The sequence below is a fragment of the Notamacropus eugenii genome, chromosome 1 (genome assembly GCF_028372415.1).
Source record: "Notamacropus eugenii isolate mMacEug1 chromosome 1, mMacEug1.pri_v2, whole genome shotgun sequence".
Lineage (NCBI taxonomy): Eukaryota > Metazoa > Chordata > Mammalia > Diprotodontia > Macropodidae > Notamacropus > Notamacropus eugenii.
In genome coordinates this window covers 145,215,092-145,240,786 of record NC_092872.1, presented here as the reverse complement: position 1 = coordinate 145,240,786, position 25,695 = coordinate 145,215,092, and the positions used below count along the sequence as shown (strand labels likewise).

Here is a 25,695-nt window from a genome sequence, read left to right as displayed (position 1 = left end):
AGTACTATTGTGCTGGCCCAGCCGCCAAGCGGCCTGAGGCTGACCACGGGCAGAGGCATCTACAGCCTGCTTCCTAAGCTCCTGGGGCTCCTGCATCCTCTGATTTAGGGAGCCACGCGGGAGGATGAAGGCAAGGGGGGCGGGGAGGCTGCTGCCAGCCCGAGGGTTGCAAAGGGGTGACCGCGGTGAGCAGCAGGCGGGGGGAGGGGCGCTCTCGGTGCATCCCTGGCTCTGGGGGTGCGGAGCGCTGCCAGCACAAACGTGCCCCGTGCGTGCACGTGAAGGACGTTTGCAGGCGCCTTTAAGCCCCACGCCGGGTCCCCCTCCGCATGCAGGCGTAACGCAGCCGCCTAGGCCCCTCCTACGGGGTGGGGTGTCCTGGTGGGAGGCACGTGGCGCATGGCGGGGTGGGCGGCGTCTGCCTTAGGGACCCTCTGGCTCCGCTTCCCCTAGCGCGAGGCAGACAGGGAGCGGGGAGGGAAGGCGGCTGACCCGGATGGCGGGGGAGGACCCGGGGGTGGGCAGAGAAGCGCGCGGCTGCCTTGCTCTTTCTGGCTCCCCCCACGCCTGAGGCTGCGAGTGCTGCGGGGCATGCGCGGCTCCGCCCAGCGCAAGGACGCAGGGCCGCGGGCCAGCCGTGAGCCGCGGGCCAGCCGTGAGCCGCGTGTCCGTGTGTGCGCCTTGGGGGTGGGGGGGGAGCGGCCGACGCCCTGCGTGGTGGGCGCTGCTGGGGCCCGCGCACTTGTCCTTGACCCGCTGGCCGAGGGGGCACTCGCGGGCGCTGCTGCCGCTGCCCACCCCGCGTCCTGCGTGATGTTGTCACCCGGGGGTCCCGGGTCCTGGAGCACTTGGAGGTCTTTGCGGACAGTGGAGGGCTTGAGACCAGCTTCGCTTTGCCGGCTTACTCTTCCCGCCCGTGAGAAGGGAAGCAGTTCACTGTGGGCTCTCCACGTGGAGTTTGCCAAAGACTTCCAGGACTGTCATGCTGCGTTTGCTGTCCTGCCCCGGCTTCATCCAGTTCTCTCTCCTGACTTGTCCCTCCCCAAAAGTGGTTACTTCCGATGACTTCCTCCTCCCCTGTGTCCTCCCCCTCACCCCTCTTGTCCCCTTCTCCCCCACTTCCCTGTAGCGTAAGAAAGATTTTCACACCCAGTGGAGTGAGCGTGTTGTTCCCTCCTTAAGCCCAGTGTGACCCGAGGAAGCTTCCCTTCTGCCCTCTCACCTCCTCCCTTTTCTCCTCCGTGGAAAAAGCTTTTGCTTGCCCCTTTTGTGAGATAATTTGCCCCATTCCACTTCTCCCTTTCTCCTCCCACCCCTTATTTTGATTTTTTTCTTTTTCATCCCTTTTATTCAACTCACCCTTTGCTCTCCGTCTGTATATGCATATATGAGTGTGTGTGTTTAATCCCTCCAACTACCCCAATAGTGAGAAGAGTCTGAAGAGTTCCAAATACTATCTATCCACATATGAATGTAAACAGAGCAACTTTAGAAGGTGCCTTAGGATTTCTCTTTCCTGTTTACCTTTTCATGCTTCTCTTGATTCTTGTGTTTGAAAGTCAGATTCTCTCCTCAGTTCTGGGCTTTTCTTCAAGAATGCTTGAAAGTCCTCTATTTCCTTGAATGACTGTTGTTTCCCCTGAAGTAATATCCTCAGTTTTACTGGGTAGGTGGTTCTTGATTTTCATCTTAGTTCCTCTGACTACTGGAGTCCCTTAATGAAGAAGCTGCTAGATCTTGAGTTATCCTGATTGTACGTCCACAATTTTCAAACTGTTTCTTTCTAGCTGCTTGCAATATTTTCTCCTTGAGCTGGGAACTCTGGAGTTTGGCTGAAATATTCCTAGGAATTTCGCTTTTCCTATGTCTTCCAGGAGGTGATGGGTGAATTCTTTCAATATTTATTTTGGCCTCTGTTTCTAGAATGTCAAGCCAATTTTCCTAGATAATTTCCTGAAAGATGATGTCTAGCTCCTTTCTTTCATCATGAGTTTCAGGTAGTCCTATGATTTTTAGATTGTCTCTCCCCATCTATTTTCCAGGTCAGTTGTTTTTCCAATGAGATATTTCACATTGTGTTCTATGTTTTGATTCTCTGGTTTTGTTTGACAATTTCCTTGTTTCTCATAAATTCTTTACCTTACATCTGCTGAAGAAAATAGTTCTGTAAAAGTTAGAAGTGAACATTTTTTTTGGAATGTTGCGTTGAAGTAAGTTTCTTTTATTTGTGTCTACATATGTGTATGGACACATGCATATATACATATACACACACATCCAAAACCGCATACCTGTGTATATATCTTCACTGTCTCCAAAAATAAAAATGTCCTCAAAAATCAAGAATGATTTCAGGTTGTGACAAAGTAAGGAGACAATCAGTGATGCTTGGGAAGTTAAAGTATTTTGTGGTTCTTTTTAAAAATAAAAAAAATGAATTCAATGGTAATCAAGTTTTCCATTCTTGACCTCTTTGAATAATGTTAATCATACTTTTGGTACCTCTGGAATTGTGGTGAGGGAGCATTGTTCTGAACCGAATGTAATTCTGTAAAGTTTGATGAGCTGCATTTCAATACTTTGGATAATAGGTTAATGGAATATTTAGTTTTGTGTATGAAAATGCTAATTCCACAGCAATTTTTATTGTTTTCCTCAGTGTGTTATAATTCTTCTTGAACAATGTGTAACTGATTTTTAAGTGTCCATTTATTCATTGAGTTGGTGATTCTCTTTTGCAAGCCAGTTAATGTTTTGAATCAATTTGAAATGGCATTGGTTCCTATCTCTGCTGAAATATTACTGTGGAATAAGATGAAGTGTGCTATGAGGGGCGCTCTGGACCTGGGCCCCCCTGAGAGGATAGGAGACGCCCAAGGGTCTGGACCTGCTGACGCGGCATTGCCACGCTGGCACTGGGGCGGCTCTTCTGGACTGGGCTGGGCTCCGCCCTCAGGGAGGAACTGGGGAGGGGCTTACCCGGAATAGGAGGGCGAGTTCTGGGGGCCATAAGGCACAACACGGAAGGGGACAGGGGGGACTTCTGGCTGACTATCATGTAATAAAGGTGCTCTTATCCACCTCCGGAGTTCTGCCTGGTAATTTCTCCCCCTGATCCCCAAGGGGGGAGCCAGATATGTCTGAAGACCCTGGGCAGGGTAAGTTGATGCGGTGGTCGGGGTTCCGCCCCTGACAGTGTGCCCCACCCCCAAGCTGATTACAGACTGACTTCTGCAGTTTTAACATTCCTACGCAGAAATTCTGCCAAATTGTTCATTGTATTCTGATCTGTTATAGATGAGCTAACCAGCCCAAGCACAGATGATGAGATTGCACTTATTCCTGCTTCTGCTGTCATTTTGGCATCCACCTGCCACTTACTCACTCTAGCCGAGATTCTTCCCAGCCTTACAGCTTCACCATCATGGTAAGTCTAAATTAGTCAATGCCTAGACGCAATTCTAACCTCAGTCTTTCATCTTGGAGGTCATAGCATTCTAGAATTTCAGTGTCATTGCAACAACTCCAAAGCCCAGCCGTGTGCATCTAAGTGCTCAGTTTGATGTGTGGGATCTTCTGCGCCATCCTAGATGGCCAGCGCAACTCAGAACACTGAAAGGTCAAAATCATATGAAGAAAGCCTGGGGGATTGCAGAGTAGAGGCCAAAGGGTGAGTACTGGGCGTTTGCTGTGAGACTCTTGCACATACTTGTCTGGGTAGAGAGACTTGGAGGAGTTCCATTTTAGATTTTCTCATACATGACATTGAAAAGCCTAAGAAATGAAGTCCCCTCCTAATAAGTATATACGTTTTATCAGATGATGGACAGAATGAATCAACTAACTTTAACATGGTCCTGTAAGTACACCTAATAGTTGTCCTTTACCTTGGGGACTGTCAGGGAGGATGAGGTAGGTATTTCTGAGGCTACATTTAAAGTAATAAGAAGATGCCATGTCATTCATTCTCCTCCCTAGAGGATACCACTTTTAATAGCAGTAAGGCACAAAGAATCCTCGATACTATTACCAGATGATCATACTTCATCTCTCAGGGACCTTTAATATATGACTTCATTTGGGAAAAAATTATAAAATTGAGAATTACTTATTTAGGTTGTCATTTACCCTTGAAAAAATTCTTGTAGAATAAAATTCTTGTGGAATCCACTTTTTTATTGAGTGTTATCTCTCTCATATGACATGTTCAAGTAACCTGCTGTATTTCCACTAATTTTTTGTTTGTGTTGTAAATAATCTGATACAGTTGACTTTTCTGACAGGACTTATAAGCATGTATCTACCTTGAAGGAAATCAAGGTACATGTTTAGTTTATGATTCAAGTATCTTATGTATGATTCTGTTTATTTTTCATTACTGTGGCTCTCTCATTCTGATCATGGACTTGAATGCAAGCAATCTACCTATGGTCATAATGAAAGATTTTGAGGTTTTTCTTCAGTGAGCTCTCAAAATATTGCAAAGTAGTAAATGTCAGCTCAACTCTTCATCCAGTTTTTACATAATACATATTTGTCAAGTATGTTCCCTCAAAGATTTTTCCAGATATTCCTAAATGACCCCATTTCCGGTTACTTGTCACTGATGAGGGGAACACATTCACTCTTAAAGCTATGCATAAATGTCCAAACTAGTTAAACACATGGCAAAATAACTTTGAAGTAAAATCTGTGGCTACCCAGGGAAAAAAACATATGCAAGAACTCAGTCCTTCATTTGCCCACTTTTTTCCAGATTTGGCTATTTTGAAACGTTCTGACCAGTTTTGAATTTGGCAGTTTTGCCCAGATACTAAAACAACATAGATGCAAAGTTCCTACGAAGAAAGGAACATTCTTTGATCAGATTGGTGTAGGGTGGTGCAGTGGACAGAGCACCAGGGCAGGAGGACCTGAGTTCAAATCTTACCTCAGACACTTGACACTCACTGGCTGTGTGAATGCTCAAGACGTTTAACCCCGATTGCCTCCTCCTGGGTCATCTCCAGTCATCCTGATGAGTATCTGGTCATTAGATTCAGATGGCTTTGGAGAAGAAGTGAGACTGGTGACCTGCTCAGCCCTCCCTCACCCAAAACAAAGTCCAGCGCAGGTCATGTCTTTATTTCTCTGATGGCTTGGTCTTCTTCGGCAACCAAGGGTGAACATGCACAATATTAATCCAAGTAGTAGACACTTTAAAACTATCCATTTTTCAGTTTTACACATGACAAGGCTCTTGATCCATTTCTAGTTTGAATCTGTTATAATTTCACTTCCTTACATGTTAAATGTTTGTAAATTTTAGCTAGATATTATAACCTTCAGGCAAAATCTCATTGTAAACAATTTGCAAAATGACCATTGGCCATCTTGATCATGAGTCAAGTTCCTTTTAGTAGTCAGGATCTTTAAGAGTCTTCAGAATAAATTTATTGTCATGAATGGAATAAGTCCCAGTTGTTGATTCATCCAAATCTTACTGTTCTACTTTCCCAATATTTTCCATATTTCCCATAACCAAGATACACTCTAGGTTATGAATAGAGTTTCTGTGATAGAATGTGTCTTCTAGGGATACTCATGTGGCAGATACTCCCTGTGAAAGTAGTTTGAACTTTCTTCATTTCATGCCAAACTTTCCCCAGCTTCCATTTCTTTCAAAGTTATTCTATAATGTCAGGCGTCTTTGACGAGGATTTTGTAGGTTCTAGCAATTTATTTGAAGTCCCACAGGGTTTCAGGGAGAAAATGTAAAGCTCCACTTAGTATATTTAAAGAGTGAGCATTTCCATAAAGTGGATATTTCAATCCTGGCCTCCACTTGTTATATAAGGATCCTGGGGTCACTAATGGCGACCTCATGAGCTGGAGGATAAAGGAATATAGCAGTCTGATATGGTACGGTGTCTACCATCTGTTATAGTTTTGGGTTTTTTTCTTTGTGGATTTGTAGAGGAGAAGGTGTGGAAATCAAGCCAGCAACTCTTTATTTTCTTGCTTCAGCCAAGCAGACCGTTTGCCAACAACACGCAGCCAGAGTGTCATTATGAGGCAGACTTTGCTTGGTAGTGAATTGGAATCAAAATTTCACAGTCCACCTTCTCCCAAAGAAGAGTCAGAAAGAAAGATGTCCTCAGTAAAGGACCATGCTTTTGCTGGAGAAATGTAACAATTCAGTGATTGAGACTACTTAGAATATTAAGTTCTCAAAATATTTTAACTTTCAAAATTCTTTCCTAAATATTCTTCCTAAGTCTTGGTGGTTGGTTTTACCTGGCTTGTAAGGGCCATAGTCCCGGGGGTCCTTTTCCATTTAGGCTTAGGCACAAAAATGTAGCTTTCTATAGTATGTATTACAAAAATAAAAAAGCAAGCAACATGTATTCCTGAAAATTGCAAATACAAAATTCATTTTTCACACCTATGTGGAAATGAATCCTGGGCAATTTAAGATATTATAGCGTGACATACACATACATGAGATGGGCTCTCCTAATGCTTGAAGATGCCCACATTGTGATCCAGTTCATTTCAGGCTCCATCTTTTCTTCACAGGACTCTCTCATGCTAGCATTAATAATGTAAATATCCCTTCCATAAACTCTCCCTAAGACCCATCATCAAGAATCCATCATGATCCTATTATCTGCAGTGGAAATATGACAGTCCCCACATATATTATCCACCCCTTTACTTTTCTCTGTAGATACAAGAGTGAGAGGCAGCATGGAATAGCAGGTAGAGAGCTGGCCTCAGAGTGAGTCAAAACCTGAGTGCAAATTTCGCCTCTGGCACATAGGGATTGTGGCTCTTTACCTCTGTGGGCTATAGGACACTCTTTAAGCCCCTTCGGTTGCAGAGCAGGAATGAGTATTTCTAGAATGAGCTGTACCTGCTGAAAATATCGCACAATATCTAGCCCAAAAGAAAAGAAATTAGAGTGTCAGCACTTGTACACACACACACACACACACACACACACACAGACACACACACACACACATATACATACACACATATACATATGCATGCATGCCTGAGTGTGTGTGTGTGTATATATATATATATATATATATATATATATATATATATATATATATATATATATATATATATATATACACATATATATATTAGTATAAATAGAGGACCATTAGAAACTTGAAGATGTTGGGGTAGAAGATAATGGATCTAGAATATTTGAAGAATCCTTCTCTGTATCTCCAGCTTAGTTATACTAGATACTTTGTGAATATTTGTGGAGGTTTTCCTCAGTGAAAAATTCAGCATAGTTTACATTATAATGGCATGAAAAACACTTAGTGCACTTTAAAATATATGGAAGAAGTTAATTTTCTTTTACTGATGAATGGCAAGTGAGGAATTAGAATGACTTGCCACGTTGGTAATAGGTGCATCTTTCTTAAAAATTCAAATATTGAAGGGATGCCATTTCAGCCAAAATATTTTGTTCATGTATTTGAATGATGATTCAAACAATTTTGTTTCCTTTGCTTTTTCTCAAATAAATCACCTCCTTTTTCCCACAATAATCAGAGATGACTTCAGTCCTCCAAAATACAAAGGCACATGGAGAAAACTCATTGCAAACGTCATGAAGGAAATATTTGAGAAAAATCCAAGTGCTGTAGGAACCTTTGGTGTCAGACTGGATGACTGCCCCCCAGCACATATCCATCTGGCAAGAGACGAAATCTTTGCTCGTACCCTAAGAGTCTAAGATACCTGTAATCTCCTCAGTGTGGCTGCTGCTTCCAGTGATACAGAGAACAATGTGTGATGCAGAAAATCATGTATTTCCGTTAATTTGTCCCTGGCAGGGATGTACATACATGCCGGACCTTACTTTCATTCTCTTGACATTTTGTGCCACCACCCGTGGCACAAGGTATCCATTGGTAATCCCTTGTCCTCACTTCAGTGGCTGACTCATCTTTTTTATGTGGGTCATGGTTACTTCTGTGACATTCTCCACTTGTACACAACTTTTTTTTTTCTAGTGGATAACCTACTTGTGGCCTGCATGCACTTCTGTGTTGACCTTTGAATGTTGTGATCTGTGACTTGCAACCATGTATTGCCAGTCTCTCAGCACACATTGAAATGCCTACTACGTGCCAGGTGTTGTGCCTGCCTCTGGGGCTGTGAAGGCAAAAGAGGAAACAGCATTTGGCCTCATAGCACTTGCACTAACCGGTTTAAAAGCATGCCTGTGGGTAGCAGTGTACAGAAGAGATCCACAGTAACCTGGAGAGAGTGGGAAGCATTCGCCCCCGAAGGGACCAGGAGAGTCCTCCTGCTGAAGAAAGTGGTCACTTGAGCAGAATCTTGAAGCAAAGAACACTGAGTTAGATGCTTTGTCTCATGATTTGGGGAGTTCCCTCCATGATGCACTTTGCAAGCCGTCTGTGCCTGCTCAACCTGTGTGTCTATATTTTCCCCAAGATTCTCTGTCAAAATGCTGGGAACTTTTCTCTCTTTCTCCCTGCAACACAAGGGCAGTAGGAAAGTGCTCTTCCCCTACCTTCCTTTCTTCCTTCCCTCCCATTCCCCAAAATCAGTCCATCCTCTCTTTCTGCCATGTGATTGTTAGATGACCACCTTTACTCTTGCTCTTTGGAGTGCCTTGTTGATATGTTGCAGGCCGCTCACACCAACCAAGCCCCCTTCTCTGCCTGCCACATGAGGTTCGTCTCTAGGTTTTCCGAGGGAGTGCTGAATAGCTGGGCCTTTGTTGTTTGGGGAAGCTTGGGGTTGGTCAGTTTTCCAAAAGCAATCCGGAGAGCTCTCATCTTCTTTTTCCTCTCTGCACCCACATGGAGATACCGTTAGACAAATTCAGTAGGGGTCCAGCCAGACATAGGTTGGAATCTGGGTATCCATTTGGTCTTCCTTTTTTCTTTGGATGGTCAAGTCACTATCCTTTGAATGATTGCAGATCTCTTCCAGGAGGCTCTGCAATGTGTTGTTGCTTGATGCAGTGAACAGGATGTCATCTGCAAGCAAGAGTATTTGGAGAAACTCACCATCCACTGGGCATCCCTTTTTGCCTTAGGCACTGGGCTGGATGTGCTCAATACATTGCTGATATCTCCTATCTTATGCCTCACTAGATGATTATTATCAAAGAGTCATTCAACAGGATGATTTATGCCGTTAAGACTTCCAAAGAAGGATGACAATATCTGGGTGGCAGATGCCTTGCTGTAAGAGCTTGTCAGAGAGCATTTTGCTTTAATGATTCCAATGTTTTTTCATACTTGATAAGCATTTTGTTTCCATTAATTTTGAGATGTTTGATTGTCACGTACCATTTTTGAAAACCCACTTGTCACTACCTTTTATCGTTGGGAGACCTTGGAGATCTACCTGTCCTCCAAATACCTTACAAACAATCACTGAATATTCTTATACGTTGACATTCTCTTCAGGCTGAGCATCCCAATGGATATTATAAGATGTCTACCAGTAGACATTCTATGCCTTTGACTTCTTTTCTCCTGTGGCGAGTATTAGACCTACTTTTTTTGAGAAAATGGAGATGTCACTTAGGATATTGTGCATAAAGACATGGAAATTGTGGTCAGCTCAGTGTCACTTTTGAACAAGAGCATCAGTAGGATCTCCCCACTGATACCACCATGTTCTTGTTTTTCACCGAGGCATTATATTTTACACCCTCCATGACAATGCTGAACTCCTCTAGCAAGCTTCTGAGTGTCTGTTTTGTGCTTCCCGTGAAATGACTAATCCAAAGTTGAAGTTATCCCTGTTCCATCTTTCAAGGAATGCTTTATGATTTGTATGCAGACGTGGGAAGCAACATTAGAGAAGACCTGTTGTCAAATATTTCTTATGTTGTTGTTGTTGTTCTTCCTTCGTATTCCCAGAGGACTGATGATATCACAGTGTTGGTCCAGTGCATTGAAATATGGCTCATCTGTCTAATGTGAGATTGGAAGGCTCTACCGCCTTCTCCGTTCAGGAGCTAATTGCCTGACTTCTAGTGTTCTTTGCTCAGCGGACTAACTCAGTGATTTCTTAGTAATAAGAACAAATGTATATTTGCTACCTTAAGATTTACAATAACAACACTGTGAGAAAGATGTTGCCGTTGTCTTTCGATGCGTTTCATGCAAACTGGGTCTTCCCAGAGTTTTAGTAACTTGCCCACAATTCTCCCAACGAATAAATGTTGAAGGCAGCATAAATACCACCTGAGTCTTCCATACTCCCCCATGCAATACTCTATTAGATAACACTTGGCTGATACTCATTTCCATCCCAGTGTTCCAGATATGTTTAACTCAGTTACAACTGAGCTCACTATTCTCTAGCTACTTCCCATGACCTAAATCGGAAATCTTTTATTTGAGAAATATATAGAGATAAATAACAGCTTTACAAGACCATTTGAGGGGGGCCTATAATCATTAGAATTGTCTCTTTTTATTTTGTAGTAGATTCCACTAGGAGTTGACATATGCTGCAAATCAGTTGAAGAATGACGACTTGAATATACAGATGTTTACCGAACCCTTGGAAATAATGCTGCTATCTCAAGTATGCAAGAAGCACTCAACAAGGGAATGGTTGATATTGATAGACATGGTGATGTAAGCTAATTCGTTCCTTCCCATTGATCTGAATGTTTCAAAATCTCATGGTGATTAGAACACATAACCTGTTTCCCTTTTGAATTCCTAAAAATGGCTCGACTTGAAAGTGATGATAAGCTTACTGAAATCAGATGGTAAGTTATCCTCTATAAAACCAGTTGAAGTTCCCCACCCTTAGGTTTGAATTTCAAAGGAAATTAAACTGGAAATAGAGTTATATGGGGCTGAACTAGAATGTATTTTCTTTTTCTTTTTGGTCAATCCATGAAAACAAGTTCATATCCAAATTATATAAATACAAATTTATATACAAATTATTTACATACAGCGAAACTACCTTGTTGTGTCCCTCCTTATTTCTGGCACTCAGACTCTTTAAACATGTTATTCCATATTACTTATATTTACATGTTTTTAATAAATCAACAAATCTTTTCTGAGCATGTCTCACACAGACACGCACCTATGTTGCTATACACACAAAGCCAAAAGATCTTTCTGTTGATGTTGGGGGCAGGAAAAAGAGAGGTATGTTTAAGACAAAGTTCCTGCTCTCAAGGCACTTTTGCACTCTAAATTACTCTAAGGATTTTCTCATTAAAATTGATATCATTGTGGAGGCCTAAATTTTAAACCTACTTAAGACCCACTCTTTTTCTCCAAATCAACATTTGTCATTTCGTTAACAATTGAAAGAATGCATTCAGCCTAAGCGTTTGAGAGAAACAGTGTCTTTGTATTGTCAAATAAAATGTGGAGTTTATTGAAGCAATTCAAGAAGAAGATCCCCTAGAGCGTCTACAAACATTCAAACCACTGGTGAGTATTATTAGGCAGTTGGAGAATGACACCACAAAGTTCTCCAGAGTTTTAAATCCATCTCTAAAAGGATGTTTTTACTGATTCATGATTTGCCTGAACATCATTATGAGACCTTTAAGTTTCTCTCCGCACATCTGAAGAGAGTAGCAGAAAATTCCGAATCCAAACAAGGTGAGTAAATAAAGGATTGAAGTCATATTCTTTAACTTTTTAAATCAGAACTTTATGTTTTATGTAAGAAAATCAAGAGTAGCCTTCTAATTAAAAGGAAAGGGTACAGATTTGTCTACCTGGCTTTTTCACTAAGTAGACCCCAGATGCAGAAGCGGTAGAAGGAAAGGGCAGAGATGTTCATGAATTCTGATGGTTGAGATATTTTTCTTCTGAAAGTACTCGATGCTCTTACTAAACTAGCCTCCTTCCCACTCGCTACACGTGTCAGCTTTCTTGTCTCCTTGCCTTCACACACAGGTCATAAGTTGCTGACTCTCTCTCCTAACAGTGGGAAAAAATCATCGAAAGGATTGTAACATGAAGAATTACTTTGAACCTTTAAAATCATAGTAGATTTAGAACAGTGTGTGATACAGGGAGTGCTGTGATATGCACTACTGCCCTCCTTATGTAGGATCCTTCACAGTTTTGGGTTTTTTTCTGCCTCTGATATGTCCCTGAAGAAAATTAGTGGCTTCTCCCAGCTTATTGAGCATTCTTCACAGTTCTGGGGTTTTTTCTTCCTCTGATATGTGTCTGAAAAAAATTAGTGACTTCTCCCAGCACGTGTTTTCCTATTTTTCTTGACTGACATATTCATGATGTGCTTGTTTCCCGTTTAATAGTATATATTGCAGCAGTTCACGTGTTGGGTGCTTGAACATTTCCCTGTGGTCAGAGAACTTGATTTGCTGCTTTACATGAAATATTTTATATATATATATATATATATATATATATATATATATATATATATATATATATATATATATATATATATATATATATATATATATATATATATATATATATATGTTATACCAAATGATGGTAGTTTGAACCATGTAGCTAAATTAAATACTTCAAAAGCACTATAGCAAAATTTGGAAACTTAAGTATAATTCCAATTTCTGCTGATTACTTCCTGTTATGTGACCTTGAAACGGTTGCTTAATTTTAAGGCATAAGTTTCCTACTCTAAAAAATGAGCTAGTGGATTCTCTGACTCTATATCCTGTTGTCCCTTCTCCTTTGCTTCAGAGTGCTAGTCTCTGATGAAGAGGCAACCCTTCCCTTCAAAGCCAGTCTGTACATTTCATTGTCTCACTCCCACCTGGACTCTGTCTTCAACTTCTACAGCAATGAGGGCTACGGAAACGAGGCCAAACCCAGACTAGCAGATGTGGAGAAACACCCTGGAGAGCCAGGATACCCAGACAGTAACAGATCCAGTTTCAGCTGCCTTGTCCTCTCCTGTTACCACCATCATTACGATATCTGCTGGAGTGGACAGAAGCATTTTCTTGATGTCTCCAGAAGGGCCAACAGAGGCTAAAGCATCGTCCAGCACTTTCTGCGACACCCCTGGAATCGGTGCCAGCGAGCACGTGTTCACCAAAAGGCCAGGAGGGCCTGACAGCAGGGCTTCCACCTCTTCTCTGAGCCAACTAAGTGAAGGACCCAGCTACTGCAGAAGAGTCTCCTACCCCTCTGTGGGAAACATGACAAAACTTGGTCATGACTGCAGCCCAGAGAAGCCCAGCTGAACCTCCTCCCCCAGAGCTCACAGAACCCAAAGCCCTTGAGTGAGATACTCCCTCTGTTGCACCAATGACTGACTTCAGAAGCAGGGACAGTGAAAATTGACAGGGTGGTTTGGCCTCGCACCAGCGTTCTCATGTGGGAGGCCATCGGATCAGGTAACCCTGCAGCCTCAGATGCCAGCACACTCATCCCAGGAATGTTTCATCTGGGTGGGAGCAAGGCTGACCTCATGTCAAGTGGTGTGTGAGGGTCCAGCCCAGAGCCAGCTGGCTACACGACTCCATCGCAGACCCCAAGTACTTATATGGATCAGGCTTGTAGGAGAAATAGACTGGGTCTTGGTATTGAATATACCAGCACCTGCTGTATCCATCACCAGGATCGCTGGCATAAGAATGGTGATCCCTGAATCTTGACTTACCCTGAAGCCCTGGATCTCACGGTGATTGGTTGGTATTATGTCTGCTTTGCCACAGGCCTTCTGTCCTTTTTCTCCAGTCACCTTCTCTGGGGTTCCATACAAGTTCAAGCCATGAGCTTCAATAATCTTGGGACTGAAAGCCTGAGCATCCTCCTCAGCAGCAAGGTCGTAACGATCTTCTTTCTTTATCAGGAGACCACTCCCAACCAAGAACTTCTGGGTAGAGTGGGAGAAAATACCACAGGTGCTTTGCTGATCACTCCTTTACCTGGACCTCCTGTGTAATTATCTGCACTTATGGGAGAGGTACCAAGTAGGTTAGGTACCCCTCCTGGTTCAATCCAGTCGGGACTGTAGCTTACAATCTACACTGCAATTGATAGACTCAGCGTGGACCTGAAGTCTCCCATTGGCCACAATGGAGCACAGTCCATACTGTCACAGTCAAGATGACTGGGGATATCTGTCTGTGCTCCCATGGAGCACAACACAGAAGCTCAAGTGATCTCAGTCCTGCTTCTTAGCCTCAGCACCAGTTGCATGGTTCTCCCTGGACAAAGCACAGTTTCTCCTTCATCTACCAATTCTGAGGCCAGGGATCTGACGATTGGCTGAATCAGATACCATCCCTGCATAGCCAAGGACACTGTCTTCTTCTGCTCTTGTAAGTTCATCTGGTCTTACTCCCTGCACAGTGAACATGAGCTCAACTGCCCCAAGGCCTGATGCCAAAAGACTCATCTTCAGCACTAAAATCAAAGACGTTGGCCCTGTCCCTCCTGTGGTCACTCTCAGCCCTGAGTTCCCAAATACGTTATCAGAGAAAAGCACCAATGCCCCATTGACCACCCACCACTTGTACTGAAGATCCACTCTTCTCAAAGACTAATCCTGGAGGTTCATTGGTCAGCACTGGCTCAATTTTTGTGGGGACTGATGCCCATAGTGTTCCACATGCAGAGAGAGGGGAGCTCAGAGCTTCCTCTGACCACGTTAACCAGAGAGACCACAAAGAGCACCATTCCAAGCAGGGCTCAACACAGAAGTTGAAGTGAACTCAGCCATTGCTCCTCCTGCAGTTCCAGAAGACTCTCCAAAAATTCTGAAGCCATTCTGACCAGCAGAGTCATAAGCCCTTCCTCCACGTGGCAGGGGGCATGGGGAACCCCAGTGACTGCTGTCCATATTGTTATCAGGTTCAAGTGTGGCTGCTGTGTCCCAGACTCATCCACTTGAAATTCAGAGTTCATTAATTATCATCAAAGCCCCATGGGAGAGTGACCCAGAAGGTCCATTGTCTTCTCTTGCAATCGAGGCCAATAACAGAGTGACCCAAACAGATTAGACTCTGATATCAGGGCTGCAGGAGAGCCAGGTTTCCAACGGTGCCATCTCAGGGACAGAGCCCAGCAAGATCTATCCCAGCTTAATTTCTCCTTCAGAAACACCATGACATGACACTAGTCCTGAGAGGGGAACATGCACTGAGCAAGCACTGCCCACTGAGCCAACTGAGCAGTTGCTTGAGACAGGAGCCAGGGCTGCTCCTTTTCTTTCCAAAACGCATTCTAAAGTCACTGTATCGGCACCACAGACAAGTAACCAAGGAACTGAAATCAAAGCATATCTACCCTGGTTGTTATAGGGACCCTAAGAGTAGGCACTGGCTGTAGCAGGACCTTTACGTCTCCAGTATCAAAGATCACAACTTCTCTCAGCATGGATATGCCAAAGGTGTGAAACTGAGCTCCTCAGGCAGCCAGCTGTCAAGGAATTTTCATTCTAATGGGGGAGACAACATATAGAAAGGAGTGGTCCCCAGTGAAAGACAACTGAGTTATGTATCTTGCAGGAATGGTCCGTGGGGGACCAAGAGAGTATATGGACACAAGATATTCGAGAAGAATGGCAGTGAGGATTTGGTCACAGTTCCAGATCTGGAGAGGATCTAGGGGATGAAATGAAGCATGACTTTGGATTTCATGAAAAAATAGATCAGGAGAGTCATTCACCAATGGGGACCATGGAAGTCCAGGGGAGACTTTCTAGGGACTAAGCATGAATCCTGCAAGAAGAGTCTTTGGTATGATCATTGGCGCAGTAATAAAGCTCAAGGAGAAATGGCCAGAGTGTAGGTTCAAGGCCTTAACAGGGCTTGTGAAAGGCCTTTAGAGGATGAAGTGCCCATGATGTGTATTGGAGAGGAAAATGGGGTCCTGGAGACTGGGTATTATCCAAAGGAAAAAAGAATCGCACTGAGAGGAAATGAGTATCCCTGCCAAAAGAAGACCAACCCTGCCCACATGCTAACCACCTCTTGTGCTCATAGCATTCTCCTCCAGGAATACAGTTGGTGGCTCAGTGGGTCTGCTGTGACAAGCAGCTCAAGAGAGTCTACCACCATCCTGAGGACTAGCTTCACAGTGACAAATTCTGTTTCAGAGACTGGAAGAGAGGCTTGATCAAGGAAACCCCTCTAGGCTCAGCGACCATTTGGTATCCATCTTCTCTTTGTGGGGATGATCACAAATTGGTTCAAATCTGAGACACCCAGAGGAACTCTGTTTTCCCATAGAAACATCAGTTCCACCTGAGACCCTCTGGAGTGACCATGGTTATTCCCATAAACCTGCCCTGCTCCTTGACTCCAGCAGATCCCACAGTCTGCCAAGGATCTTGTGAGCCATGAAAGACCACGCCAGTGGCATGGCATACTCAGGCAGGACCAGAGGCGGGTTCAGCTGCCTTGTCCTTCACTCCTCCAAGCACCATCCCAGCAGATGGTGGAGGGGACGCAAGCCCTTTCTTGATGTTTACACAAAGGCCAACAGAAGGTCAAAAGTTGTACAGCACCTACCCAGAGAACACAGACACTTTTGCAAGCACTAAGAGAAAACAGATGCGCTTTGCAAACACAGGGATAAGACTCTGGCCTGAGAGAACCCTCCCTACTTGTCTGTTCTGCCTGACTGAAGGACCCAGCTACTCACATTCCTTCAGCCTCTTGGGAATCATGGCCATGCCTGGAGCTCAGAGAAGCTCAACTACATCATCCAGCCTAGAGCCCAGAGACAGCATAGTCACCACAGTCCCTGAGGGGTAGTATTGTTGCTCCAAAGACTGAATTCAGAAGCAGGTACAGTGAAGTGTTAGAGAGTATTTTGGCCTCAGCTATCAACCCAGCTTGGGGGACCAGCAGACCAGGTGACCCTGCAATCTCAGATACCAGCACCCTCATCTCAGGGAAGTTTCATCAAGTCCTGTGGAAGGGTGCAGCCCAGAGCCAGCTGTCTATAGGACATCCTTCACCCTCGGTAATACAAAGTCCAGAAGACCAGGCCTGGAGGAGAAATAGACTCATCCATGGTAATAACTACACCAGCATTTGCTGTCTCCATCACCAGTATCTGTGGGTTTTTCTCCAACAAGAAGAGGTGACCCCTGGTCCTCATGTTTAGCTCAGGTCACAATTGCCATCATCACTAGGCCAGATACCCCCCTTCATGGCCAAGGGCGCTCTCCTTCCAGTCTAATAGCTTGTTCTGAGGTGAGCTATATAAGCTGGAGCACATGAGCTCAGCTTTCTCCTATATGTGTTAAACCGAAATCTGACTCTCAGCACCCAAATCACATACACTGTCTTTCTTTTCCTTACACTCCCTATTAGCCCTGAGCTCCTACATAGAGTGGCAGAGAGCAGCAGAGATGTTCCACTGACCAATTTCTTTCCCAAGGCCCCAGTGTTGTCAGTGAGCATTCCCGGAGGCTCATCGATCATCTCTGCTACCTTTGTTCCCCTAGAGAAAATCGTTAGTGCGATCCTGCTTAGAGGCCTAGAGAAAACCTCCGAGCTATCTCTAAGCACCTTAGTCATCGAGGCCAGTATGTTTCAATCATCAAGGTGACTAGAGACATCTCTGCAGGTCCTCCACGATACAGCACCCAAACTGAAGTGACACCTTCACTTTCTCCTAGTGTTAACTTAGGAGAGATTGTAGCAAGTTGTGGGGTTCAGACTGCCAGAGAGAATAGCTCTTCATCTAGGTGGCCCACAGGGACCAAGGGAGGGTGAATCCGGTACAGATCTGGCTGCTGTGACCCAGGTTGAACTATCTGAGTCTCCAAGTCTATTGCTCACTCAGATTTTACAGGACAGTAGCCCAGAATCTTTATTGTCTCTGAAGGTGAGCCCATAATAGAATGTCCTCTGAGCCCAGCGCTAAAGGAGACCCAGGCATCCCTGGGCACAATTTCAAGCACAGAAGACTTAACTTATCCCCTGTGTTAGAAAGCCCTAGGACCACACTCATCCTGACTCTGCTCTAACGAAGCCCTCTAGCAACGGAAATCAGTGGGGAACAGGCACTGGCTCAGCTGCCTCTGTTTCCACAAAGCTGCCTGTAGTCACTGCCTCAGCAGCAGGGCTAGGGACCCAAGGATCTTCTGGGAGTCTAAGTACAGGTACCCTGAAGCCCACCATTGCTCTGGCAGTTGGGTGTTGCTGTCACTTTAAGGTTTCCTTATCGATGACTAGAATGTTTATGTAAACAGGGTCATAGTGACTTGCCTAGCAACAGCTCCTCAAAAGGGGATAAATCAGCTCTACCAGCCCCATTGTTTTACCACTTTGTTTGGACTTTCCTTGCACTCACCACCTCCTTACCTCCTACAAGTACCCACTCCTATACCACAACCCAAGAACCCAGCTATTCTACTTTTGTGTCTACAAGTAAGTAGACTTCTTTAAACCTCACAGTAAGGTACAGTGATAAGACTTTGGAAAATATGTTTGGATCACCAAATGAGAATTGTGTCTGGCTTAATCACGAAGATGATACTCCTGCTGCTGCTGCACATGATATAGTTAGTATTTTAGGGTTCACAGAGTTCCGTCTAGATATTTTTTAAATTTAGTTCTACAGGGAATTTTAACCATCTCCCCATTTCATAGATGAGGAAACTGAAAGGGACATTGATCAAGTGACCCTTCCTGGTTTGACCCATTGTTGTAAGTATCTGCAGCTGTATGTGAACTCAGATGGTCCTGATTCCTAATCCAGCACTCTCTACCCTTGCCATAAGAATTTCCTTGTGTAGGCATTTCTCTCTTGGCACCTCTGTTTTGGGGCTTTTTTGACTTGAGTGGTGTGACACTCTGTTCACTCCCTTGTCAAATCTAGCGGTCCTTGTGGTAAGTTCATTTTCCTCTTTTTTTTTTTTTTTTTTTTTTTTGGTGAAATGCTGACATTTCCAATTGCAAACAGCAAAGTAAAATTTGAGAGTTTCCAAAAGAAACGTGTAGGGACAACATACTTTTCACAGTCTCTCACGAACCTCATCTTACTGATCTGTGGATCCATCCATTTTCTTTACCATTCTTTCTTAAATTTTGAGTTCCAAATCCTCTCCCTAGTTTCGGTCTGTCCCCCATGCATTGAGAGGGCCAGGGATATGGTTCCTGTTATATATGTTAAAGTTATGCAAAGCACATTTCTGTATTAGCCATTTTACAAAAAAGCAAGAAAAATGTAGCAGGCCTCAATATGTACCAGAGTTCATCAGTTGTCCCTTTGAAATTAGAGAGAATTTTTCATTATAGTTCCTTTGCAGTTATGTTGGATGATTTTATTCATCAGTTTAATTTAGTCTCTCTCTCTCTCTCTCTTGCTCTCGTTCTCGCTCTGTCTGTCTGTCTCTCTCTCTTTCTGTCTCTCTATGTCTTTCTCTCCCCTCTGTCAGAATTAATAGCCTTCCAATGCAGCAAGAAGCAGTGAGTATTCAGTGTTGTAATTTCTCTATGGACCCATGACTTGGCAAAGTAAACTGTTGATCCTCTTCCCCATCCTATTTTCCTCTATACTCTTGAAGGAGAAGGGAAAGTGGTGGCCCAGTGATGACCTGTGGTCTCTCAGTAGTTTAGTCCTCAATTTCCATGGGATAGTTAAGGACCTAGCCTCGCACTGTCCCTTTTGCCACATACCACACTAAAACATTATCTTCTCCTGACATTCATATAGGTTGACCAGGGTGGTTTTCATCCTTAATTTTCCCCCCATCATTTCCCATCTGCATTGACAGCGAGATTCTTTTCCATCTCTCTTCCTCAGTTCCTCCCATACTAATTCCATGTGTCTGTGCTCTGTGTCCTATATAGTGTGAAGTGAAGCGTTTCTTTGGGAAACTGACTGTAAGCAGAGGAGGTGGGAGTTGCAGAAGAAGGTGGTAGTGGAGGGAGGGGTTAGGGAGGTCCTATCACAGATGCATAATTGGAGTCAAGATGGCCAGTTTTCTTTCCAGTAAAGTATAGATGAACTTCACTTGGGTATCCTTTTTGGAGTTGATGGATGGCAACATGTTCCATTGAATAGGGCGTTTGTCTACAAGTCGTGAATACCTAGTTTCAAGTCTCACCTCTGTCACTGTGTATGGGAACGTGGCCACTACAGTGAATCCTCCCTGGGCCTCAAGTTCGTCACCTGCAAGATGCAGGGATTAGAAGGTCCATTCCAAGTCTAAATCTGTAATCCTTTGATCCTATGTATCCAAGACTCAATTTCTCTTCTCCCCAAAACAGACACTCGCCTTATGGAGTGTTTCACACTCGATTTTACGATTACCAATCTCCTCTGCAAGGCAGACATGGAACAGTCAGGCTCCAGGCAGTTCAGCGCCACTGAGAACATCCTACAGAGTCTGGTGAGAATCTTCCCTTCCTGTCCTGCCTTCCTCCTCTCTGGACCTGCAGCCCCATATGTCCAGGGGCTCCCTCAATCTCTGTCTTGCTTTTCAGGTCGGAGCAATATTTGAAAAGAGCTGCATTGCCTTCCATTTCTCTGGTTGCAAGCTGAAGTCACTAAGGTAAGGACACTGAGGGAGATGGGCCCAGGTTGTCAGGGAAACAGATGATGCCTGGTGCAGTTCTTCCTTTTTGTTGGGTCTATGGTCACTTTTTGGACAACACCAGGAAGACTACTGCCAGTACCAGAGGCTGTCCCACCACGATTTGCTTCAAGAAGCTTTGGGTTGCTTCCCAGCAGCAGCGCTAGGTAGCTATTCTCAAGACAAAACAGGCCCTGACCTCAAGGAGTTGGCATTGTGGTGGCGCTGAGGGGATACAATGTGTGACCTAAATACATGGTGAGTTGAGGAGAGAGAGGACACTGACAACTGAGAGGATTCAGGGAAGGTTTTCTATTGGTGGTATCATAGCTGCGTTCCTTGAAGGGGAGACTAAGGAGTCCAAGAGCATCTTGAAGAGGGAGTGCAATCCAGGCATGGGAGACATCTTATGCAAAAGCACCATGCAACATCTGAGTTCAAGGTACAGCTGGTAGGCCAGTCTTCTGCAAGTGCCAAGTGAGCAGTATGTACATCGCTCTGGAACACAGGACTGAAGAAGGCAAATCGAGAAGGATTTTAAAGGTCAGGTGGAGGAGTTTTTAATTCACATTAGAGGCAATAAGGAGCCACTAGACATTTGGGTTGTAAGAGAGTGACATAGTGAGAGATGTGTCTTAGGGAGATCATTCTGGCAGGCATGGGAAAGATGGATGGATAGAAGAGAGGAGGAGTTGGTGATGAATTGGGAGGGTAGGAGGCACTGCAAGCAAAGAGAGGAAGTGGGAGGTTATTGGAAGCTTCCAGGTCAGGGTTGTTGATATGGGCCTTTGTGTGAACAAATGTGAAAGATACTAAAGGAAATCAAGGAGCCAATAAACTGGTTATGGGAGCTGAGGTAGAGGGAAGAAATTGTAACAGAGACAGAGATTTGAAACCTGGTGATTGGTAAGATGGTGGTGGCTTTCACAAAATTACGGAAGTCTGGAAGAGGGACAGGCTTATGGAGGGGGCAGTGGAAATGGAAGAGATACCAAGTTCCATCTTGGTTATATTGGGTTTTGAGATACCACCAGGACACAGAGGTGGAAAGAATGACTTCCCCTTAGTTCACCTAAAGGCCAGTTTAGCACATATCAAAAGTGAATTTTACCCAGAGCAATGCACACGTACATGCGCACACACACACACACACAAACACACACACACACACACACACACACACACACTAAAACACACACACGCACAAACACACGAGACAAATGGCTAAAGTCTATGGGCATACAATTTTCAAGTTGTACGTAGTCAGTCAGAAAAGTATCCATGGATGGTAACAGTCAGAAGAGATGTAATTTAAACCATATGGAAGGATCGAGTCAAGGTAATGAAAATGGCAGAAATAACTAAATGACACTCAAATTTGTGGAGAAAGGGGAATACCTGTTCTCTGATATTTCAGTTGTGAAACTGCAGAATATTTTTGGAGCACAGATCACCCATTCATAGTAAAAGTAGGAGAAACGATCAGATTCTTCACATGGATAGCAAATAAAACTGTTCTATAGAACATCAGCCAAGCAGCTTGCACATGCTCATAAGGACTAGGTTCCTTGGCCCATCTTCCTATTATATTATGTTTTAGAAAGGAGTTCCAAGAATTCATATGAAGATTAGGAATGGTCCTGTCTGGTGAAATTCGACAAGTCATCCTGGTGGAAGAAGGGATAAGCGTTAGTGTGGAAAGTAGCTGCTGTGTCCTACCTCCTGGAAGCAGTGGAGCTACATATGCTCAAGCTGTGTCCCCCAGGTCTCACCTGTCTCTACTATGCCCCTGCCTTCCATTTCTCCCATAAGGGGCTAGAGATTTCGTCAGTTATGCCTTGCAATAAGAGTTAGCTCAGTTTTAGCTTAGGGATAATATAATGGGCCTCATTTTCACATGGTCCTTTTCTCTGCTATTTTATGCACTTTGTATAAGAAAATTGCCTTTAATTCCAATGACTTGTAATAGCTAATATCCCACTCCATTCAGGAATTTCCTCACATTCAGGGATTTGACTCTGCTTTCATTGGAGTTTTCTGTATTTCCCCTAGTGCCTGGCCTATTTATATTTGGAACAAAATCAAGGTAGACAAAAGAGTTAGGTAGCAGAATTAATCAGAGCTCCATAACTCTTTATACTGTATAGGCAGATAAAAAAAGAGTAGACCTTTAGGAAGGCACGTTCAATCCTTGCAACTTTTGGTTAGAATTCTCTGTTCTGAGGTCTGTACAGGAACTCAGTGACCTACCTTGAGATTTCCCTTCTCTAACAGAATCTCTTCTTTCACTTCCCTTATTTGCCTCTCATTGCTGTGTCGCCTTTTCCCCCCACCTCAACTTATTAACGTCTGCACATGGCTACAGACGCTATCTCCCTACTTTTTCTTGTTCTGTCTGTCTCTCTGTCTGTCACTCCCTTTCTCTCCCTTTCACTTCTCCCCATTTCCCTTTCCCCCTCTCCCTGTCCCTTTTGCTACCTCACTTCCCCATTCTCTGCCCTTTCATTTTCCTAGGCTCCTTCTCTTTTTCTAACTCTTTCTCTCACTCCTTCTCCCCTTCTCTCCTTCTTTTCCTTCCTCCTCCTCTTCTCCTCCTCCTCCTCTCATTCACTCTTTCTCTTTCTCTCATTTCCCTCTCCTCCTCCACTTTCCTCTCTTACTCTCTTCCCTTCCTCTCACATTCTGCCTCCTGTTCTTTCACTCTTCTTTCTATATTTCCCCTCTTCCTCCCCTCCCCATCTTTTACTCTGTCTTTCCATTTCCTTTCTCTGTCTCAGCCACAGCCCCTCTACCTCTTGGTCACATGTTGCCTCTCCCGCTCAACGATTACAAGAGTCCAATTATGTTCACACCTGTGAGGGAATGGTATTCCCTCTGAACTACAAAGTTCTGTGTGCCATCCAGTTCTCAGCACTGTAGTAGATGAGGAAGAATAAGAATCTCCCACAAATGAACTTCTGAAGACCCAGAAGGTGAAACAGTTCCACAGAGGCAGCAAAATGGCAATTGTTCAAAGAGCTGGAAGTGGATGCACAAGGAGCTAACCAACTAGCTTGGATAATTAAGAAGTTACTTACAAAATATGTGAGTGTTGAAAGATGGTCCACAGAGGAGTGAACAGGAAGATTATAACAATATCAGAGTCTTGCAGAAGTTGTGTCTGGAGTGCTAGTGCTGCTCATCTTGATTCCATTATATCCATTATATTCCAGAGGTTGCCTGTTTTAGTGGGTAGCGAGTAGGCCCCAAGAGTCAAGAAGACCTGGGCTCAAGTCCCCTCTCTTGACACCAGGTGATTGTGTGAGCCTGGGCAAATCATCAAATTTCCCCAGGCAACCATCTGAGTATATGTTGCAGGGAAGGTGCTGACAGGCCTTACTCAAGAAAGGTCTATGCCTTTCCCTACCCTCAACCCCTTAAATCAATAAAGTGATAGTTCTACCAAACACTTCTTTTACAATCAAGAATTATTCTAAAATAAACCTGAAATAATTTGCGGCGCATTGATGGTCCCTTCTCACTGCACCTAACTTTGGCATGCCCATGAGAAGCCAGATATTTGACAGTCCTTACCAATGTGTCCTTCAACAGGTCTGTGAAGAAAGGCACTGGCGTGCATCTACTTTGTGCCTATTGGAATGTCCCCACCATTCCAGTCCTGGACGAAAGGAGGATGTACCATGATTTTCGCAGTCAGACATGCAAAATTACAAGACTGGGTCCCTACACCCTCGACAGGAAAAGCCTGTACATCAATGGTGAGCAGTAATTCTGTCCAGGACATATAGTTCTTTAACCTCCATGCTTGGCCCCACTCCTCTTAAGCACTCACCTGTCAAAGCAATCTTCCGTTCCTTGGAGGATCCAGCTTTGCCTGGAGGGCACCTACTTACTGAAAGTACTTTCCTCTGATGCGCTCAGAGTCTGAGGGGTAGCCAAGGCCCCACAGGACCCTAGATGGGCAAAGGGACTTCTGACCTGGGAACTACTTTCTGAAATGCTTCCTCTTAGCTGATGACCCATATGTTTTCAATTGCTTTGCTTTCAGATGCTCTCTCATGTTGCTCTTTCACACTTTCTCAAAATCTCTTGGTCCTTCCAAACATGGCTGTTTTCTCTGTCTCTCTCTCTCTCACTCTGTAGGTTACAACTATAGGGTGTCCCTGTTCTCCTGCGTAAGCTGTTGTGAGTATTCTTATCCTAGTATCAAAGAGAGAACACCCCTTGTCCTTACCGACCCTGTTCTCCCAGCATATTAGGAAGGCAAGAATGGACCACGAGTGTACTAGTGAGAGGAAGGCATAATGTCCCCCTCCTTCTCAGGAAGCAGTCTTCACCGCTTGACTCAGTACCCTATCCAAATGAAGTCTCTTTTCCTTGTTTGTCACAGTCCCTTCCCCTCCTTGTCACATGGACATTGGGTCCACAGTGTTCATTCATGATATTTCTCTTCAGTTCCAGTAACATCCAGGAGGCCAAATCCAAGTTCAGTTTGCACAGGTAAGGTCTGCTTCCACCTTTGATCCCTTCTCTGGAAGCTTTTGCTTTCATTTGGCTAGGAGACTGAGAGAGAGGGGATTTTAGGATCTTAGGCTGTCCTGGCAGGAGAATTCCAGGTCATCTAGTCTAGTCTGAGTTCTGCCATCATTTTGAGTTCAGGACACTGAAGCCCAGAGCCATGTAGATAGCAAGGGGGACAGGCAGGATGGGAACCCATGTCTCCTTTCTCCAAATACAATATTATTCTGTTGCCTTGTGTGAGCAGAAGAATAGTTTTATGGCTCAAGGTTTCCTAAAGGATTCATTCATTTATTCAGGTTGCTGAGTTTTCCTTGCACGAAAGAATAGGACATTTTCAGGTCAGTGTCCTTAAAGATGAGGGTGATTGTTTTCATGATGATTTTCTTAGAAAACATGCCTCCACATATTCAGTATTTGGCAGTTGTTAGAAGTGTGGAAAAGAAAAAACACAACAAAATATGAGTTTGCAAATACATTGAAGTATCAAAGAAGCAAAGCTCGGTGGTAGAACCATGGAGAACCATTCTGCTGCTTCTGAAGATAGAGATGTAATGGCTTATGTATGTAGCCTCCAGAGACAGTCATCATTATCATCATCTATCATGTATATAGTGCTTTCACAAGGCACTTTACAGATACTACATCACTGGG

General features: G+C 44.1%; 1 protein-coding gene across 4 annotated transcripts; it reads left to right on the top strand.

Moving 5' to 3' along the window:
- Positions 1 to 591: 591 nt before the first annotated feature.
- On the top strand, positions 592 to 25,675 carry LOC140521241 (mucin-16-like). Of its 4 annotated transcripts, XM_072636061.1 has the most exons (7): positions 656 to 3,427; positions 10,485 to 10,777; positions 12,720 to 20,340; positions 20,435 to 20,502; positions 24,115 to 24,281; positions 24,667 to 24,708; positions 24,979 to 25,675. In XM_072636061.1, the coding sequence occupies exons 3-7, from the start codon at positions 20,230 to 20,232 to the stop codon at positions 25,044 to 25,046; spliced, it is 456 nt and encodes a 151-aa protein (XP_072492162.1). In that variant the 5' UTR covers positions 656 to 3,427; positions 10,485 to 10,777; positions 12,720 to 20,229; the 3' UTR covers positions 25,047 to 25,675. The 4 variants fall into 4 exon arrangements, 2 of the variants coding, with proteins under 2 accessions (XP_072492162.1, XP_072492155.1); XM_072636054.1 differs by lacking the exon at positions 656 to 3,427 and having other exon boundaries at positions 7,154 to 10,777; positions 24,667 to 25,675; XR_011972844.1 differs by lacking the exons at positions 12,720 to 20,340; positions 20,435 to 20,502; positions 24,115 to 24,281; positions 24,667 to 24,708; positions 24,979 to 25,675 and having other exon boundaries at positions 592 to 3,427; positions 10,488 to 10,969.
- Positions 25,676 to 25,695: the final 20 nt, after the last annotated feature.

What these genes read in the sequence shown, in the direction of transcription:
- LOC140521241 (XM_072636054.1), top strand. Translation starts at nt 20,230, where the DNA reads ATGGAGTGTTTCACACTCGATTTTACGATTACCAATCTCCTCTGCAAG. An exon ending in AGAACATCCTACAGAGTCTG is followed by an intron (nt 20,341 to 20,434) that starts GTGAGAATCTTC and finishes CTTGCTTTTCAG; the next exon opens with GTCGGAGCAATATTTGAAAA. An exon ending in TGCAAGCTGAAGTCACTAAG is followed by an intron (nt 20,503 to 24,114) that starts GTAAGGACACTG and finishes GTCCTTCAACAG; the next exon opens with GTCTGTGAAGAAAGGCACTG.